The 20,752-nt window shown below is 42.8% G+C and overlaps 1 protein-coding gene across 32 annotated transcripts in view; it reads left to right on the forward strand.

Annotated features, from left to right (window-relative positions):
• NRCAM (neuronal cell adhesion molecule) overlaps positions 1-20,752 on the forward strand; it is a 287,175-nt gene that overhangs the window by 193,598 nt on the left and 72,825 nt on the right. For 22 of the 32 annotated variants that reach the window (XR_006716213.1, XM_045494397.1, XM_045494401.1 and 19 more), the window contains 3 exons: positions 14,095-14,295; positions 16,765-16,782; positions 19,695-19,800. Coding sequence is in view for 31 of the 32 variants with exons in the window: in XM_045494397.1 (XP_045350353.1) it covers positions 14,190-14,295; positions 16,765-16,782; positions 19,695-19,800 (230 nt within the window). In the remaining variant the exon portion in view is untranslated. The remainder of the gene's footprint in view (positions 1-14,094; positions 14,296-16,764; positions 16,783-19,694; positions 19,801-20,752) is intronic. The other 10 variants (XM_045494402.1, XM_045494404.1, XM_045494429.1 and 7 more) reach the window with 1 other exon arrangement.

Genomic DNA, 20,752 nt, shown 5'->3' on the forward strand with positions numbered 1-20,752 from the left:
ACACAGACAGCCTCCTCCTTCTCCAGCAGCCGGAGGCCAGAATCTTCCTCTGGGCGGGGAAATGGATTTCTCAGAGACTGAGTCTGCATTTGAGAAGTTTTATTTCATTTTTTGAAGTGTATTTATTTATTTTGCTAGGAAGACAGAATCAGAGAGAGGGGGGAGAACGAGAATCCCAAGTAGGCTCCACACTGTCAGCCCAGGGCCCAATGTGGAGAACTGTGAGATCATGACCTGATGACCCGAGCCAAAATCAAGAGTCAGATGCTTAACCGAATGAGCCACCCAGGAGCCCCAAGAAGTTTAATTTTTTAAATCTCTGCTTTTGGCGCCTCATTTTTTGCTTAGCGAGATAGAAATAAATGCCATTGATATTTAAAAGTGTTTGTAATCGACAGCACACTAAGCCACTTGGGGACAAGGGGGAGGCGTGGTGGCTTGTGAAGGAGGCATGTGTCCTCACTCTGAGACTCCCTGATGAATCATCTCTCTGCTTCCCATGAGATGGAAGTGTGGGCGAGGCCGAAGTAATTCTGATTTGAAATCAGAGTTATGTAAAAGTGGGTCTTTATCATAAAAACCATCTTGAGAAGTTCTGAAAGCTGTCCTGAGCCCTTGTTAAGGCAACTAACTTGCAGATGGTGATAGAAATGCCATTTTCATGAAAATCACAAAGGTAGCCTATTTTCTCTAGCCTTCTGTAGTTTAGTTAGAATAGTCCCCTCTAAATTTCTCTCTCTACGTTTGTCCTCTTGAAATCACGTCAATAATTCAGTTAGCCTCAAAAACTAATATATTGGTTACCATTTCTCTTAGTAATGCTTAACTTTGTTTGGAAATAGATGTATTTAACTCATACTGGGACTAGAAGTAGTGTAATATGTGAGAGCACGTGTCAGGGCGGGGAAGACCTCTGGAGTGTGTCTTTATTTGGAAAACACAGGTGTCTGAAGTTATTTTGCTTTTTTATAGTTTTATTGGGATATAGTTTACATACCGTAAAATTTACTCCTCTTAAGTGTAGTTTGCTGAGTTTTAGTAAATCAATACCATTGTGCAAACTTCACTCCAATCTAGTTTAGAATATTACCGTCACCTTCCAAAGAATTTCTTCCTACCCATTCTTACCTCCCACCCCACAGACCCGGGCAGCCGCTAATCTGTTTTCTGATTCTATGGTTTTACCTTTCTAGAAACTTCATAGACATGGAATCATACACATTTTTGTGTCAGGCTTCTTTCACGTAGCATAATTTTCAGGTTGTACCCGTGTTGACACATATATCCGCCATTCATTCTTTGTTACTGTTGAGTTTTCCATTACATAAATATACCTTGTCGTGTTTATCTTTTCACCCGTTGGTGGACATTCGGATTGTTTCCAGTTGCTGGTTATTATAGGAAATGCTGCTGTGTCCGTGTGCATACAAGTCTTTATGCGGACTTCTGGTTCATCAGTCTTAGTTAAATACCTTGGAGTGGAATTGCTAGGTTGTATGGTAAGTGTATGTTTAACTTTTAAGAATTGCCAAACTTTTTCCAAAGTGGCGATACCTTTTTACATTCCCATAGTGATGTCCCAAAATGCTAGTTACTCCCCGTCTTGACTGGTTGGTACTTGATATAATTAGTCTTTCTGAATACAGCTTTTCAGGTGGGTGCATTGTGGTATCTCATCTGGTTGTAATTTGCATTTCCGTAATGACAAATTGCATCAAACATCTTTTCATGGGTTTATTAGCCATGTGTATATCCTTGGGGAAGTGCCTACCCATATCTTTTGCCCATTTTTAAAAATCGAATTGTCTTCTTATTTTTGAGTTGTATGAGTTTTCTATATTTTGTGGCTACAAGTCCCTTATTAGATTTGTGATTATAAATACTGGTCTCCTAGTCCGTGGCTTGGCTTGGCATTTTCTTATTGCTGTCTTTTGAAGAACGAATGTTTTTAATTTTGATGATGTTTAATTTATTATTTTTTCTTTTCTGGGTTATACTTTTAGTATTATATTTTAAGAAGCTCCCTAATGAAGGTCAAAGAGCTCTTCTTTTCCATCCTTTGACACAAGGATGGAAAACTATTGACTTTTATTTCTTTAAAATGACCAAGAATCATCTGGATGCCGCAACTGGGGCTTGCCAGCCTGTTTTATGGTTTAGTGGTTGTGGTGATGATCACGGTCAGGAGGGCAGGTGTATTATTGTCATTTTACACAATTATAACTTGGCTACGGAAGCCTTATAGCATCCATTCTGCTGAGCACTGCTCAAAACAGCTCCCTCCTAAAAACAAAAAACAAAAAACAAAAAACCCCAAAACCACAGCTTCCCCTTGCCTGTTTGCTACCTATCCTCTCTGACCACCCCCAAGCAGCCATTGATCTATACATAATTGATTCTCAGATTATTGAGTTAAATTTAATTAAATCCTCTAAAATTCCCTGCACGTTTTGCTGTTTGCATGAGAAGATGGCAGTTCGTTTAATTGAGGTGTAATTTACACACAACGTTCTATGAGGTTCAGGTGTATGCCATAATGATCTGACTTTGTGTATGTTGTGAAATGATCACCCCAATATGTCTAGCCAACATTGGTCACCATACATAGTTACAAGATATGTTCCTTGTGCTAAGAACTTTTACAGTTTACTCTCTTAGCAACTTGCAAATGGGCAATGCCGTGTTATTAACTACAGTCATCATGCTGTCCATGTGCATATCCCCTTGACTTATTTCTTTATAACTGGAAGTGTGTACCTTTTCACTCCCTTCACCCATTTCACCCCAACCACCCCCTGCCTCTGACAACCACCAGTCTGTTCGCTGTACTTAGGAGCTTGGTTTTTTGTTCTGTGTTATCTTGTTTTGTTTTGCTTTGCTTTGCTTTGTTCAGATTCCACACGGAATGAGATCATGTGGTATTTGTCTTTCTCTGTCTCAGTTCACTTAGCATAATGCCCTCAAGGTCCATCCATGTTGTCACAAATGGCAGGATTTCATTTTTTAATGACTAAATAGCATTCCCTTGTTTGTGTGTATGTACATATATGCATATTTATATAAAATCACATCACATTTATTTATTTCTATTTATTTTTAAGTAATCTCTACTCCCAATGTGGGGCTTGCTCTCACAACCCTGAGATCAAGAGTCACAAGCTCTCCTGACTATCCAACCTTTTTTTAAGTGAATGGCTGTACCAATTTACATTCCCACCAACAGTGTACAAGGATTCCCTTTTCTCCACATCCTCACCAACACTTATTTCTTGTCTTTTAGATAATATCCATTCTACCAAGTGTAAGGTGATGTCTTACTGTGGTTTTATTTTACATTTCCCTGATGATTAGTGATAGTGAGAAGCTCGTCGTGTATTTGTTGGCCATCTGTGTGTCTTCTTTTGACATAGTCGCACTTGTTTATTCTGGCTTTTGTTGTCTTTGCTTTTGGTGTCAGATCCCCAGTGTTTACTGGCTTAATCCTGAGCCACCTGACCAGGCAGGAGAAAGAGGGCCTTCAACTATTCATTGCCTCCTGTACGTGAGCATTCTCTGCACTCACACCTAATACTCTTTTTAGCTCTAGCAATGTCTTTGGGTTCTGTCTCCAACATTATTCTTAGTGGTGTCCCTGGGTGTCCTTCCCGCCGCCTCTCACCTTTCTGCTGGTTTTGTTCTTCCCCCGCCCCTTGCATTTCTAGGTTCTGCTGGCTGCTCTTCCAGGCTTTGAATCCCTTCTCCACAAAATATTGCCTCTCCTATTGCCCAAGTGATGTCCACTGGCCACAGGAGGTTCAGCAAGTGGTAGCCGGACCCAGAAACCACTGCTCAGCCTCTGCGGGAGCCCCACGCCTCCTCCTCTCTGAGAAGAGACTGGACACAGACTTGCCTCCCCGCCCACGTCATTCTGCCCTTTGTTGAGATGGTCACGTGCACCTGATACTCATGTGTCCATCTCTGCCTTGCCAGGCTTCATCAGATTTAATAACCAGTGGCCTCGCAGAATCTGATGCTTGGGTCTCTTTTTTTTTCCAAGTTCTGGTCTTGGTTTTATTTTCCTGCGGGGGCATGTCAATGGCTATACTCTGGGTGGCTGCTTTATTTGGCTCTGCTTCATTAACACAGGCGCAGAGCTCACGCTCCAAAGCCCAGGGCTGGAGGAGACCTTAGAGATGTTCAAAGCGTGAGCCCTTACAGAAGTTGCCCTGGAAATCTTTGAGATTCCTTTCATGTGCTTAAGAGAATTATTTTTTGCGGGTATTTTTCTGCCTCGTTTCTTGGTGAATTGCCATAATTTCAAAACCAAAAAAAAAAAAAAAAAGATACTACTCATAATGTAATTTGGAAATTTCTTACACCTACGGTGTATCTTTTATTGCTTTGTCTTTGTCCTCCTATGTCACGTTCCCTTCTTACTTCCCAGCTCTCTTTCCAGAAAGGCACAAATGTTTGTCTTTAGGAAATAAATGCTCAGCTTACCCACAAAAATGGTTCCATGAAAATGGAACTGAAGAGACAAAAGGGGCAGTAATTCTAAGTGTAAGGTTCTTATCAACCAACTTTGATAGAAACCAGAGGCTTTTCTGTCCCAATTATTCCGGGAAGCAGGACACTTGGACCCAAAATACTTTCTTCTTGCTGGCGTTCCCAAATCGGCTCTTGGAAATGCCATTTCTTTCACTGCATAGTGGAATAAATCCTTTCTACGGAGCCCTTTTCAGTAGTAGGAGAAATAGAATGTGATCTTCTCATAGAAAAAGCGGTTCCTGAGAAGTCAGTGTCTTTTAGCACACACAACACTCAGCAGAGTATTCTAAAGCTTTGATCGATGGGTTGATTAAATTTCAACATCGTGGAGAAAATTGTTTCTAACATCCATGCGTTTGTGTGCTTAGCTTTCATAGAGAATATGGACTCCTGAGGAGCTAATATTTCACTTCCTGGAAACTGAATTGTATTCTCGATGCTAAGGAGCAAGATGCTGTTTGGAGTAAATCTGACAAATTCTTTTGGAAGCAAAGGATCACTTATTGATTTATTTTTTTTATAAATGCAGATTTCCACACGGCCTGTTTGAAGAAAACGAAGTGCAGGAGGAGTTAAATATTTCATGAATTACTCCCCTGTTTTGCTGATAAATCCTTTGTAGTGCAAAATGCATATCAGCAAGTAACGGAGACCAGTTCTTTACGTGAAATCGCCTCCGGCTGGAATGAAGGATTTCCAGCTAGTTCGTTTATGATAATATACCTTTCCTAGCACTGATAACAAGTGGAGAACACAATTCTTCATGTCATGTCAGTCTCCATTTCTCATTTCCATGGTATTGTTGTGATTCTACGGAGCCTGGATACCTTAGCGAAATATATTTTGAAACATTACTGTGAAGATTATAGTCATCTGTGACATGGCAGGAGTGACATCCCTTGGATGTGAGAAATCTGGGCCTTCTGGCTCCTCACCCCTGCACCCAGGCTCATGTTTGGGGGAAGCCCAAGTTATAGGAGAGAGTGATTCAGAAATGCAGCGAGAAGAAAGGCAGACGAGGTGGCCGTGGGCAGCCAGCGCCCCCACAGCCCTGGCTCACCGTCCTCCTGGACTCTGATCACAGAGATGAAACATTAAGACCACCCTCCCATACGATGTCACTTTGGAAACCTTCCCCAAAAAAGCACCTTTCAGATCTACGGTGACTCGAGCATGCTCTGTGTGGCAGAAGTAATGGCCCTCACTAAGATATCTCAGGAGTCATTGACTACTTCTGGACAGCTGGCTGTGAGCAGAAGACGTGTGTGTCACCTCTGGATGGAGGCCATTGAGAGCGGGAGAATACGGGCATTCTGGAAGTCACATGTTGAGATGGCAACATTACAAAATGGCGGTGCTGCCATCAGCCTGGAGCAGAGCCCCCAGTCTGCCCATACTGGACATTAGCATGAGTGAGATATAAACTGTATTGTGCTGAAGCATTTAAACCACTGGGTTGATTGCTCCCTGCAGGATTGGCTAATTCTCTCTCCCACTCTTCTCCCCAAACCTGCCCGCAGGCCCAGCAGGAGAGGAGCACACAATGAGATTTTGAACCATGCCTTGCGTCTCCACTCCGAGTGGTTCATGCCATTTAGCAGGAATATCAGTTTATAAATCCTGGATTCTTATCTTTGAAATGTGACTTTTTTGTTAAGTGGCCAGTCTGCCAGGGATCCCAAATACTATGATCTACTATTAAATGGCCGCCATTTTGCCATGGATTGTCTACTTGACAAATGGACAAAGCGTTGCCCATTTAGAATACTAATATCCCGTAAGGCCTTTTATGCTGGAGGTTTTAATAAACTGTTTCTGATCCTTACATCTTTTCAGTGATACTTGTGGAAATCTCACTTTACAAGAAGATAAATAGAGCCCTGGCTTGTTTCCGTGGCCCGACAGAGTTTCCAGATATATGACTATCAAGACCCGTATTCAGAATTAAATTTCCATTTCTCAGACCTCGCCTTTAGAGCAAGCAGTTCCCTACTTTCAATGTTTAAAATTGTTTCTGTTTCCTAATCTGAAGGAAACCAATGGGGAGTGGACTTTGGGATGAAGGAGTAGACCTGTCTCTCAGGCTTGGCTTCACTCTTTCTCCTCCCCGCTTTTTTCAGATTCCCTGTTTGCTAGGAGAGTGAATGGATCCAATACAAGCAAGGACCGAGCTCAGAATCCTAGTCTGCTTCATGGACATGGGAAGGTGGGAGGGGTAGACTAACAACACCGAGCTCTCTCTCTCACCCTGTTCTCTAGCTCCATGTTTGCCTTTTCTGCCTTAGAAATAAACTGATACAATATCTAAGACTCTAAATTAGGCATAAACCACATTTGTTTCCATGCAAGGAAATTTGTTTGACGTCAGTGGTAACCGTCTTAAGTTTTGCATGAGAAATGTAACTTAAGTCTGTGCCTCTTGGCTGTACCAATATGTGCACAAGGAAGCATATCCAGGAGAAAACAGAAGGATAGCTCATTTCAGAGGGAAAAAACCTACATTGCCAGACTCTTCATTTAGAATTCCTGTGGTTCCGGCCGTAATCTCATAAGGAGATCTGTGCCTTGGACACATCAGCACTCTCAAATGTGTGTATTAAAGTCTTTCTGGTTACAAGAGACAGCCTGTCTCAGTGTATCTTGTTAATTGTTCCATATACCTGTGGCTGTGTAACAACCCAAAGTTTTGTGGCTTGAAACAACAATTTGTTGTTTTTCATGATTCTGAGGGTTTGTTAACCCTTAGATGGTTAATATCCGGTTCTCTGTTCTCAGATGGTTCTGCTGCTGCATGTGGTTTACTAAGCTACTTGCTCGGTGGTTTTCAGCCGGGAATTCAGGTGGGCCCAGAAAGTCCACAGTGGTGTTTCGTCCCCCCAGGGTCTCTTTCCGCTGGCCTCTCAACCTTCCGTAGTGCGGCTCAGGCCTCCCAGAGAGAACTTACAAGAGCCTAAGCCCCAGTGTGCAAATGCTCACCACACCTCTGCTTGCATAATTCTTGCTAAAATCCCATTGGCCAAAGTATGTCATGTGACCAAACCCAGCGTCTTTGTGAGAGGTGACTGCAGGGTATGGATGCTGTGAGGAGTGGGCCACCCATGTAGCAGTCTATCTGTCCTGCTAGATCGAAGGCTTGATTCAGTTTATAAGATGCAAGAAAGACAGGAAGAGGCTTCAACCAGAACCACTATTCTGGCAAACCTCATCGAAAATTGGGACATTGCCTGGGGTGCCAGGAGTGTTAGAGGCCTGGTTGTCATGGTTCAAGAGGAGTAGGCACTTGTTACCGCCTTTCAGGTGTTCCGTGATGCTGCAGTCACTCAGCAACAACTTGTCCCTGTTTCGACTGATCCTGTGGCTGCCCACTGGCCTCCTTCTGCTCTGGACACCTCATATCCTCTGCTTACTCAGGGCTTCTCATGCTGCCTTGCCTCTGTATGATCTTTGGCCTTTGTTCCCGCTCCAAACTATTGACTCACTCGACCTTTCTGCCTTGTATTTACCTTCCCCCTGAGAGAGGAATTTGTTACCACTTTGTTGGTCACTGTTCAGCCCTTTAAAACAGCCCAGTCATCTCACACGCTCAACATGGCTGCTGCCTTGGTCAGACACCCACCCCTGATTCTTCTAGCCTTGGTCAGGACGGTGGGGTCAACGCAGAAGGACAAAGGGAGTGTAGTGAGCATTTAGAGCATTACAGCCACCCGTTCATTCATAGTTAATTGTGATTGGATTTGGAGGTGGGAGGAGAAGGTCTTCCTTTGAGAGGCGCTGTTCCCTTTCTCTCTCACCGCACCCACCCTTCCTCTCCAGTCAGCTCTCCCACCCTTGCAGCTGATCCTGACGGCTGTCCGCAGATAACTGTCTGTACAAGTGTGAACAGGTGCCATTCTTGGTCAGGGTCGCTGTTAGTCTCACCCACGTGGACTTTTCATTAAGCATGCTTTATCCTTTGTCTTAGATCTCTCGATTATATCATTGCCTACTATTTCCTTTCTTGTAATTGGCTATGCTAAACAAAGGACGTGTGGGGGAAAAAAAAAGCCAGCATCCAAATCATTTCATGGGTTGCAAAAGGTTAGATCTCATTAAAAGGCGTTGGTATTTCTGATGCTCTAACTTCCGTGACAAAAGGGCTTGGATAAATTTTTCTAAATTCAAGAGGTCCTTAAGATCTCATTTTACGTATGTTTATCCTTATCATGAAATAGCTCTAGAAGGATTTGCAAAACTTGGTCAGTAATAACCCTCTCAGGGAGAAACTAGGTTGCTTACTTTGAATTTATGATCTTTTGTACCTTATGAGTGTTGTACCATGTGCATATATTGCCTACTTTTAAAATTAACTTTGTGAAGCGTGTCTTCTCCACATTGTCCTCACTAGCAGTTCCTTTAAAAGGCCCCAGCCAGCATGTGGTACAATCCCAGCTGACAGTATTCATGTGGATTCCCACATGAAGAGGCCCCCGAAGTCATGCTATGGGCAGCGCCGTGAAGATCTTCTGTCTGATCTCTCTATATGTATATCTATATTCAGAAACCATTAGGGTTTTTTTTTTTTCTTTTAACACCAGTGACTGAACTTGGTAATTCTACTTGCTTCTTAGTTGAATGCAAAATCAGAAACTACGAGAGGGAGGGAAATGCCAGGGGCTTCTCAGGGAGTGGCGATGTGAGTCGGCTGGAAGTTCCAGACCTTCCCGGAACCGGAGCTCTGGGTCTGGCACTTAACATACCAGGTGTGTGTCCTTAAGCAGGTGACTTTACCATTCTGCGCCTCAGCTTCCTTATCAGTAAATCGGGAGGTGTAATAGAGTTTACCTTTTGGGGTTATTGGCAAGATGACGTAAGTGAATGCGTGGAGCAAAAACTCAGTGTGATTCCTGGCACATGGAAGGTGCTCGATGAATCACAGCCATTGTGATGGGCTTTTTTTTTTCTTCTCATCTAGTACGTGGGCACCATACCTGCTTTCCTATTTTCTGGGGTTTCTATGGATGTCAAATAAGAGAACCAGTTATAGTGCTCTGAGGAATGGAGATTTGAACTGTTATTGAGACGTGTTCTATCATCTGTTATTTGGGTAAAAACACCTGTTAATTGTCCATCTTTCCTTGAATACATTCTAGCTTCTAGGTACCAGATTCCTGGTTGAAACTCTACTATAGGACATCCCTTTGGGCTAGGAGGAAATTAGAAACATGTTCCTGGTGCTTCACAAAGTTGGCTTTGTTATTTGAAGAGACCGTTACAATTGCTGTGGGCACATAATCTCAGACTACTTTTTCTGAGGCGTTTTCATGGTAATGTAGTTGTGTGTAGATTTAAGTGTGACTTTGTTGATGTGTTCATTATGCAAAGTCATTGTCCATTTCCCATTGACCTTCCTTCCATAGTCTCAGACTCAAAAATCTGTGATTGAAAAGCACAAGCATGGGCTAGAATGGACATTAATGCGCTCATTCTTATGGTAAACATTTAACAAAATATAGAAAGTAACCATCCCCAAGTTGACTGCTGAAAAACGCCTTTCACAGTCAAGATGATGTCACACTCAGTTAGTGTGGCCAGTTAGTGAGGCCAGCCACTGATGGGTCACCAAAGCAACAATTAGTGTGCCAAAGGGCATCCAGTCACATAAGCATATTTGTTTATTGGCTTAGAGAATAGATTGTGTTACGTTGCACAGTCAGCATTGAACCACCCATGTTGGGACGCCAAAAAAGCACAAACAGACCAGAATAAAATGGTGATTAATGCTTGGCCTTCCAGTTCTGGTTAAAAGCTGATATATTTTCTTAATGAAAATAATTTCATCTTTCACTTGAGAGAAAAACAAAGATTTATTTTCTTTCAAATGACAAGACTTCTTAAGCGGGTAACAGAAGAGCTATGTTTCTTGGGATTAATATGAATTCTTTTAAAATACATGGTAAACAATGCAGGGGAGCATTTGCTGTACGATTTAATATGTATTTTAGGCAAAAAGAAATAAGGGAACCTTGACTTGTATTTCTTTTCCAATGATGAAAATTTTACCAAAGAAGGGAGATTTTTCTTTCCCGTCTGTAGGCAATAGGCAAAGAGTTGCTTTGAATGGAGTTAAATGAGGAGAAAAATTAAAAGGCTTTTCTGTTTATCAATACTCCGGGGTCATTTTAACAGTATATGTGGTTTTAAATATCAGGGTGAATTATATTGCAAAGACCGACCTATCATTTGTCTCATTCAAGCATGCTTTAAAATGTCTGCGCAGGTATTTTTTTGTAAATTTCAAGCTGCGTTGTACTAACATACTCGTTAGCCTTGACTGAACATGATGCCTGCTACTTCCAAGTGCGGTTTCACTCGTTTTAATGTAATTGCATAAGCCGGGTAGTGTTGATTCACAGTTCTCGGGTAAGAGAGGATGACCGTCACCTTGCAAGGTAGGACCACAGGGCAGATGGGCTCCTAACAGGGCAGGGCATTGACGTCAATACTGAGAGCACAGAAGCAGCGGTTTTTCTTTGTGAGACATGCCGAGCACATCACTCCTACGGAGAGGAACCTCAATTTTCTGTAGCTGTGTTTGATTCTCACTTTGAGTGAGTGCTGGGGACCTAATGCTGTCCTTAGGCATGGAGTTTTTCACCTCTGATGGCATATGTAGGAGGAGTGAGTGATTTTCCAGAGGCAGGAGTCTGAGGATGGGGAGGGCAGTGGCTTTGTCCTCTCCAAACAGAAGCTACACTGGACACAGTTGTTGCAGTTAACTTACTGCTTCCGGAGAAACACTTCATCTAGCTTACGACCCCCTCTCATTGTGAGGATTTACTCATGTCTCTTCAAGTAAGTCCTTGCTCAGTTTCTCTTACAATTTTAATTTTTTTCTTTATGCAACACTGTGATTTTACGGGAATATTTTATTCCCTACAGCGTCTGAAAAGGTAGAGTGGGTCGAAAGATACTTCCTTGTCTATGAAACTGTTTGGCGGTTTCCTCTCTTTGAAGGATGAAGAGTTAAGGCATGCAGGCAAAGTGAATACTAAATTAAGAATTTAGAAATTGTAGGTGGTTGCTTAAGACCGTGTGAGCATTATAATTTATTAGTGCATCTTTTAGAAAGTGTTTTTGTTCCCCAGCACCTCTTCCAGAGAGTAAGGCACTTAAGTGAAATAAACTGACATAGAAAGCAGGAATACCTGCTATTGTTTCCTTGGATTCTGTGGTTTCCTCTCAATCTGTGTAGTTTGTAACATCAACTTGTTTTGGAGTCATTTGTGCCATTGATTTGTATTTTCCCTAAAGTTTATGTTGAAATTCAGAGTTAGTGTTCCACAGAAAAATCACGAGAGACCTAAGTAAATCTGATGAAATGATACAGATATGCTTTGCACACACAGGAAGACTGTCTGGTGTATATTTTGGTTGGAAATAGTTGGAGGAGCTTCTCAATCTGCCTCTCGATGTTTAATGGGCGTGATTGTTCATGTATTGTAAGTGGAAAGACAAATTTCTTGGCTCCGAAATGAAACCACATAATATGGATGTTTCCTTCAGGAAACAGATTTATATACATATAATGTCTCTGTGTAGTATAGTAAGTTCTTTTGGTATTTGGTTACCAAAAGGTGTCCCAGCTATAATTGTAATCATGTTCAAATCAGAACTCAGTTGCTAGTAAAACACGTTATCCGGATTGTTTCATTTTTCTTTTATACATATAAACTGTATTCCATATACAGGCATGATAGGAGAACTAAGTTGACCATATAGACAAGGGTTTGGTTTTCATACCCAATAGTGTAAATATAAATATAGCCTTAGGTAGATGGCAGTCAGACTATCTGAATACAACCTCATCCTCAAAGATCTGAAATTTCTATTTCTTTCCCCTTTCTCAAAACCTTTCTTTTTTTTCCTACAAATACTCATTTACTCTGTACCATGTGCCAGGCACTGTGATGGGCTCTGGGACACAATAGGGAACAGGAAAGGTGCAGTCCCTCCCTTTAGGAGACTTTTAGTTTAGTGGAGAAGATGGATATTAGAAAAAGACACAATTACACAGACAATGAAAATCGCACAAGTCATTCGGTAATTAAGCTGTGGGAGCTATCGTCGTCTGCAATAACAGCATCCCTCTACGTTCTCGAGAGAGCCATTGGTCACTCCCCTCTGTCTTCATTAATGAGAAGTCACGATTGAATCTGTCATTCCAGGAAGGAGTTGGCTGTGGGACAGAGGTCTATATTGTGTGTGTGCTCATGTTCTTCTGTGTGGGGCGAACACGTTCATGTGTGAAGCACACTATGTTGGGTGATGGGAGAGGGATACAGAAGTGGGAGAGGCACCACTTTTGCCTGAAGGAGTAGGGGAGAGAGCATGGGTATCAAAAAAGTCTATTTATCTTTGCATCTATCTGTATAATATACATCACGATTAAATGATTAAAACAAGGAATTTCAGGGGTGCCTGAGTGGCTCAGTCACTTAAGCGTCCGACTTCGGCTCAGGTCGTGATCTCACAGTTCATGGGTTCAAGCCCTGCATCGGGCTCTGTGCTGACAGCTCAGAGCCTGGAGCCTGCTTTGGATTCTGTGTCTCCCTCTCTCTCTCTCTGCCCCTCCCCCGCTCATACAATCTCTGTCTCTGAAAAATAAATAAACAGTTTTTTTAAAAAGGAACTTCAGGAATTCTTAGTGGGGGTGAAATGACTTCTAGTGTGGTTGATCAGCTAATGTTTCAGTATTAGGTGATCTATACAGAAATAACTTGGACTTTGATAGGAAAATATAGTGGAGAGGGCATTCCAGGCAGAAGGAACAGAGTGAACAAAGGCAAGAAGGTGGGAAAATTCAGGGCACGTTGCAGGACGGATCCAAGAAAGGGAAGCAGAAGCCGACTATCAAACAAAAAAAAAATAGCTCTATGCCAACAGGACAAGACAAGGTTGGCAGGATAAATTGAGACCAGATCGCTGAAGTTTTTCTATTTTCTGTTTAAGGATGTATTGAACTTTATTTGGTAGATCCCACTGTTGAGGGGGGTGACTGTGGTGAGAAAGGCCTGGAACTTGGAGCCTCGGGTGTGCCTGCCACCGTAATCTCAGTGAGGGAAGGGGAAGGCCCTGATTGTTGGCTGTTCACCTGGTAAATGAGTGTTTGGGGTTTGAGGCAAATTTGCCACAGTGCCCTGGACTTTCCCAAAGATAATCTCTAGCATGGAGAAACCATTAGGCCTTCCCTCTTCCCTCAGTTGCCAATCGATTTATACGCCCAGCTTTTTTTCCTATTAGGAATGACATGGTAGGCCTCCGATATAAATGCAGATATTTTAAATGGGAAAACCGTAAGGATGGCCAAATAGACAGATTTTACTTGACATCACTACAAATGCTTCTGACCTGATTTTAGCTGATGTATGAATAAATGATTATTCCAGCCTTGAGAGTTAAATATTTAAACGTTAGTTCCTTTTTGGAGTTCATGTATAATACAGAACTGATTTTCTGTGCTGCAGACTTCCTCTCGTTGCCTTCTTTTTTTTTTTAATACACCATAATTCTTATCCTACCCTTTTTCAGTTCCCTGCATGAACATTATTTAAACGTTGCACGCAAATCTTCTGCGAAAGAAGAAAAGGAAATACAGTCTGTGGGTCTCAGCAGGAGTTCAGCTAATGCAGCTTAAAATAATGCCGAAAAAGAAGCGCTTACCTGCAGGCAGAGTGGCCCTGATTCTCTTCCTGTGCCAGATGATTAGTGCACTGGAAGTACCACTTGATCGTAAGTATTAACGTTTCAAAGCTGTTAGGCCTGGGAGTTAAAGCCTCCCCAGCATTTCCCATCACTTTGAGCCGTGTGAATGGAGAAGGTGTCTGTGTGATACTGAAAAGCTAATCAAAATTAATTTGGCTTTTACCTCCAAGCACCTGGTGTTTATAAAGAGTCTCACCATAGAAATGGCCATTGAACTGGTCAGACCATTGTCCCCTCCCTATCATTATCTTTCTTCCTCCTCAGGTGCCTTTTGTGTAACATGTGGCGGGGGGGGGGGGGGGGGGGGGGGGGGGATGGAAGAGGAACGAATCGTGGGCTCCCCTGATCCAACAGGCGACTCTTGATCGAAGCAGTCCTGCAAGAAAGCTCAATCACTTTAAAACGGCATGGGGACGTCCCCACTTATCCCCTCCCCACTGCTCCACCCTCTCCCGTCATGCACTCAGGGTGCTCTGGAAAGATTGGGGGATGTTTTCTCAGCCAACACCATGCTCCTCAGTATCCCCAAACTACCCATAATTCATTTCTCTCTTTTTTAAAAATTTTTAATGTTTATTTATTTATTTATTTATTTTTTGAGAGAGAGAGAGAGAGAGAGAGAGAGAATGAGTGGGGGAGGGGCAGAGAGCAAGGGACACAGAATCCGAAGCAGGCTCCAGGCCCTGAACTGTCAACACAGAGCCCAACGCAGAGCTCGCACCCTCGAACTGTGAGATCATGACCTGAGCTGAAGTCGGACACTCGACCGACTGAGCCACCCAGGTGCCCCAGTTCATTTCTCGTGATTCCAACAAGGCAAAAGTCCCTTTAAATAGGAGTCTGGATGTAGGACATGTGTCTTATCTGCAGCCTAGAGAAAGATCTTTGGCTTAAAAGATGTGATCAAAGACCAAAAGGTAAATTTTGAGAAGAAAACAAGTCATCTGCAAAAACACAATTTAAAATGGGACAGCAGGGACTACTGTCTTAGCCTCCAGCCCCCCCCCACCGCCCCTTCCTGATAGTAGAGTACATGCTGAGCTCTCCCTTTTCTGGGTGGCCTGGCAGTGAACAATAAAGATAATGCTGGATTCCAACTGGTCCCTTCTCTTGCAATGGAAGCAGAATTTCAAATTTGGACAATTACTGTACTTCAGATTCATCCTTTACTCTTGATCTGTGTGACCTCTTTAAATACATTTGCTTCCTGAATAGGACATCTGCTTGGCAAGCTTTCCAAGGTGCAAGGAAGATAGCACTTTCTTGGGGGCCGTTCCATTGTCGGGAATTTCATTTTTTTGCCAAAGGATGTTGCAAGTGCCAGTGGGAAGACATTAAGAAGGGATGTGGTCTGCCCCGCTCCCTGGAGACCTCCTTTGCCACGCATCTATGGTCTAAAGGACAATAAAATGCAACATCTCGTTATTTATTAAAGTATTATAAAGTATTATAAAGTATTCATTCATTGCCCTTCATTTCAGTTAAAAACAAAAACAAAAACAAAAACGTATGATTGGCTAAGGCCATTGGAGTTGGATTGCCTAAGTAAGCATTTGCCCTACCAGGAGAGAGACAAAAGCCCTTGAGAGAAATGGGCTTTTGTTCTCTCTTGTGTTAAATATATTCTCCCTTAATCTGACTGCCCAATCTAACCATCAGAGGGGAACAGTCACCTACGGCTAACTCAATTACCGCTGCTAATGGAGAAGAGGCATCACCATGATGAAAAGAAAGTCACGGACAATGCCGCTCCTGTATTAACCTTTACAAGTAGAAGTGACAGGCAGCACTGCAGAATCATTTGAATTGCATGCTAATGTAATTTCTTCCCTGCCCCTGTCCCCTACACCCCTTCTGCATGAGCTGCTCCTTGATGTGGGTCCTAGCAGCCCTTGGGTGAGGAGGGATTCTGAAGCAGAAATATGCTACTGGCTCAAAAGTTCCATTCCCGACCTGAAGACGAACCACAGAAATAGAAACAACTGAAAATCAGTGCTGCATTTGGCACGGATGGAGCACTGTCACTGTAGTGCTGTCCCATTGTTAGGCATTATGACCACGTGCATAGTGGTGTCTGGGATAATAGGATCAGACACGACGCAGTATGTGACAACTCAGATTAATTGCAGATTCCAGCTATTTTTCAAATTGAACATAATTACTTGTCCGGCACAACATGTATGGAATGGAATTAGCCATCCCCGTTCCTAGAAGAATCCTTTTTTTTTTTTTTTTTTTTTTTTTGCCTACAGCATTTCTTTTGTTCTTCCACATGTTTATGCGGGATCGCTGCCACAGGAGGAAACAAAATCATTATTGGGAGTGTCTTCCTTTTACAACTCCACAACTGCCATTTTCACTGTACTGGTTTTTTAGGTCAAACCAAATAGACGAGATGCCCCTTTGGTCTCCAGGGTTCTAACGTTCTTATTACTAACATCTGGTTTTCTTTAATCCTGTTTGCCCACTCACCTGCTGATATTGATGGGGAAAAAGCAAAACTTCTTGAAGACTGTAAGTGTCTTTCTGTAATTACTAGGCAGTGTGAAAACTTGACCATGTCTTTGTTTTTGAATTAATGCTGTGAATTGAATGCACAACTTTATGATTTGTGACTAACGTCGTTTTAAGCATGTGCATTTACTATGGCTAAACATTGCATTTAAATACCAAGAAGCAAGTTTAATATGTTCCCTGCATGAATTCTGAGGACTCAGGTATTTACTCTTTCTTGTGCCAATATTCTGCTCTACTAACTTCCAAGCTTTATTCACATCTGATGTAACTCAATGAGAAAATTCACAAAATTTAAAGGAAATTACTGTTTGGTTCTAAATGCCATTAAATGCTTGCTGGGCTTAAGGCTTGTCTTTTGGTATCTTTCAGAAGGTGAGCACATATGCATAGGCTTCACCCAAGTCAGCAGCCATATGTACGCCTTGCCATACTTCTTCGGCCTGAGGACTGTATGGACTAGCGTTCCATCCAAATTCCAGTGAATTTGAACATTGTTTTCAAGTGTGCAAACGACAAATAAGCAGTCCCCACTCACATCGTCTCCGAGTGGCTTGGTCTAAGCAAAACTTCTGCTGTCTTGGGCAGTGAGTGGGGCAGCATCTAGTGTCTACCTAAAAAATAGTTAAAAAAAAAAAAAGTTTTCAGGCATTTGAAAAATCCTTTGAGATTGGATTAACCAGGAAAACCACGTAAAATCACCTTTCCCCCTATCGCTTCGAAGCATTTGTTCGTTGCCGGGGGACCTACGCGCTGTTCAGAGGTGTGGGTAAGCAGTACACTCCTGGCAGGTCAGAAATGGCATTGAACGGGCTCTCCTGCAGACGTGTGAACACAAGTTCTGGGTCTGAAACCACCAGACAGACCTCTGTCACTTGCAGAAAAATACGAGGAATTGGACTGAGTCACCCCAACAGTCCCCCCATCAGCCACCTGGGTGTCCACCATTCAGGTGTGAAATTCCAGGCTTCTGTCCGTCATCCCAAACTCTATACTCCTGGAGCCTAAGAGATTACTCAAAGATGAAGCTGGTCCAAATAAAAATGATTGTGATCATAATTTACACATAGCTAACGCTGAACCACTACAGTATTGGCATGCCCTAAGAATTTTACACACGTTCTTTAAGTTCATCCTCCTGGTGACCCTTGGAGGTAGACACCATAGATACCCCTTTTAAGCCCCATTTTCCCTCTAAGGAACTAAGGGCTTGCAGCAGTTAAGAAACTGGCTTGAAGTCTCACATATGGTAAGAAGCAAACAGACTGGTTCTTAACCCCCAGACCAAAGTGCTAACAAGCACCAGGAACTGATAGGGCAGCAGGAGTGAGTGTTCCTTGTAAGGTGGCGGAGGTGAGGACGAGCAGCCGGCTGAGTGGGAGCAGGAGACAGGGGCGGCTCTTGCTAAATGGAGGAGGAAATGATAGTGCTGAGTATCCAGCATTTAGTAGGTGCGCAGTAAGAGAGGGCAGTCTTGAGCTCTGCTTTTCATCTGTCCTTTGGGTGTTATTTGGATATTTAGTCAGAGCCAGCATTGTCGTGTCTGTTGTGGTGGACAGCAGCAAGACCAGAGACAAAACAAGCGAACAGAAACATGTTTGCAGATGCATAGGACATTAGGCGCAGAAGTGGTAAAGTTAGCCCTGGCAACAGTTAACCACGGTAAAGAAAGACAAGAGCAGAGGGCAATTACTAAGCTTCAGGAAGTGATCGGTTGGCAGGTGGAAGAGGTTTCACAAAGCACAGAGAATGGGCGCGGAGGAAAGGGAAGAGCTGGAATATGAACAGCTGAAATGATCTAGGTGGCAGCGGGAGTGGGGCGGACTGTCCTGTAAGGTGTTTAGCAGCATCTCTGGCCTCTGCCCAACAGATTGCAGTACCACCTCCCCGCCCAGTGGTGACAACCACAATGGCCTCCAGAATGGCCCTGTGTCCCCCGAGGGGACCCTAGGTTGAAAACCACTGGTCTGTGTAAATGGTTTTCCCTGGCATCGTATAAGGCAGTGGCTCCTACGGGGAGAGTTTGGTTCTCTTCTCTGCCATGTGCCTTCCTAGTCAAGCCATTTTGTTGCCCTGAGCAACAAACGAGGTTGAAATAGATTATTTCCCCACTTCCTTCCTGTTCTTACATTCTGTGATTCTGATTTCACACGAAGGACGTGGTGATCTTACGAGTAACTTGAGCACTGGACGTGCAGATACCAGCTTCCTTCGGATTTAATTGTTCTGGGTCAGAACTCAGAATATTCCTCATACAATTTGGAAATGAATGATCGGATAACCCTTTAAAGAGCAAAACGGAAATGCTGTCTCCTGTAACAGAGCACGTCCCAATTCCGCTGATCTTCTAAAGGAGACTGTTTTATCTTTGCTGCTGGTAGTCACCTACCACCTGCCTCTAATAAGACATGCCGACTCTCTGATTTAACCATTTTTAAATGGTAACTTCTCAAATTGATTTGTTCCCAATGTATGTTAATTTACATTAGCACACTAATGAACTATAAGTCAGTTACTCTCTCCTAAGAAATGCCCGTTTACCTCCTAACTTAAATTTTACTGAGAAGCATTATTTGAGCCAAAAAAAATCAGAAGAATTTCTCATTGTTACATCAGAAAAGAAACTGTCTTAATATCAAGCTTGTCTTGGTGATTGTTTTTCCAAACTCTTAGTTGGGGAAAATGGACTCTGTGAGTCCATATAAAGTCACCAAAAGGAAGTTGTGCCTTGACTTCAAAGTTTTAGGAGACATTTCGCTGAAAATCTAATGAGGTTTGTGCTGCCACCGTAGAAATTGCTACAAGCATTTGGAGCATATTTAGTGTGGGGTGGGTGACTTGGATATAGACAGAATGATTTTTACGATGATCTTAAATGATTTCTTTACATTATTCTTCTTTCTACAATTAAGTGGTACAACCTCCAACCATTACTCAACAGTCTCCAAAAGATTACATTATTGACCCTCGAGAGAATATTGTGATCCAGTGTGAGGCCAAAGGGAAGCCTCCTCCAAGGTGGGTGTGATTTCTGCTCTGTTCCACAACTGGAAATAAGCATCGCTATTAATATTGAAGTTAATTTCAGGTCCTGCCTATCTCTGAAGTATCATGTGTAGGCTCATGGTTTTGTCTTTCTGATGAATAAAAGTCAGAGTGTTCTTGGAAACCCACATAAGTTGCATTTCTGTACTCACACCCTTCACAAAATGCTCAAAAAATGGTAGCAAGATGTGGAGGAAAGCCTTCTTCTAATGGCTCTCCTGCCCTTGTAACATGGATGCACCCATTTTTCTCTGGGCCTCGTTTCTTCATCTGTAAAATAAGGAAGTTGAATTTAGTGACTTCAAAGATCTGTGCTTGCTCTGGAGAGGTCTATAAAATAGCCCTAAGTGGGTTTTCAGACTTGGCAGGGCTCAGCACTCCGGATTCTCCATATGGATCTTGGCATGAGCATTGCACAGCATTTTAGAGGTGGGAGAGACGTGAGAGGTTATCTGGTCCAACTGATAGATTTTATAGACGGGAAACTGATGCCTGGTAGTGCTTGGCAACGTAGCCAAGGTCCCTCAGCTGATTAGCAAATACTGTCACTTCCGCAGTAACATATGGGAGTTTAGGAGAGTTTGGTTACTATTATTAAAATGTAATGTGGATTTTTAAGTAAGAAGGAAGTGAAAGTTTCTAGATTTTTCATTTCCTTAAATTTTTTTCGATGCTTATGTTTTTTTGAGAGACAGAGCATGAGTGGGGGCGGGACAAAGAGAGAGGGAGACAGAATCCGAAGCAGGCTCCAGGCTCTGAGCTGTCAGCACAGAGCCGAACGTGGGGCTTGAACTCACGAACCGTGAGATCATGACCTGAGCCGAAGTCAGACGCTTAACCGACTGAGCCACCCAGGTGCCCTCTAGATCTTTCAATTCTGAGTCTATTGCCAGGCTTACCCAATTGTCACAGATTGGCACCTGAG

The sequence above is a fragment of the Leopardus geoffroyi genome, chromosome A2 (genome assembly GCF_018350155.1).
Source record: "Leopardus geoffroyi isolate Oge1 chromosome A2, O.geoffroyi_Oge1_pat1.0, whole genome shotgun sequence".
In the NCBI taxonomy this organism is placed as follows: domain Eukaryota; kingdom Metazoa; phylum Chordata; class Mammalia; order Carnivora; family Felidae; genus Leopardus; species Leopardus geoffroyi.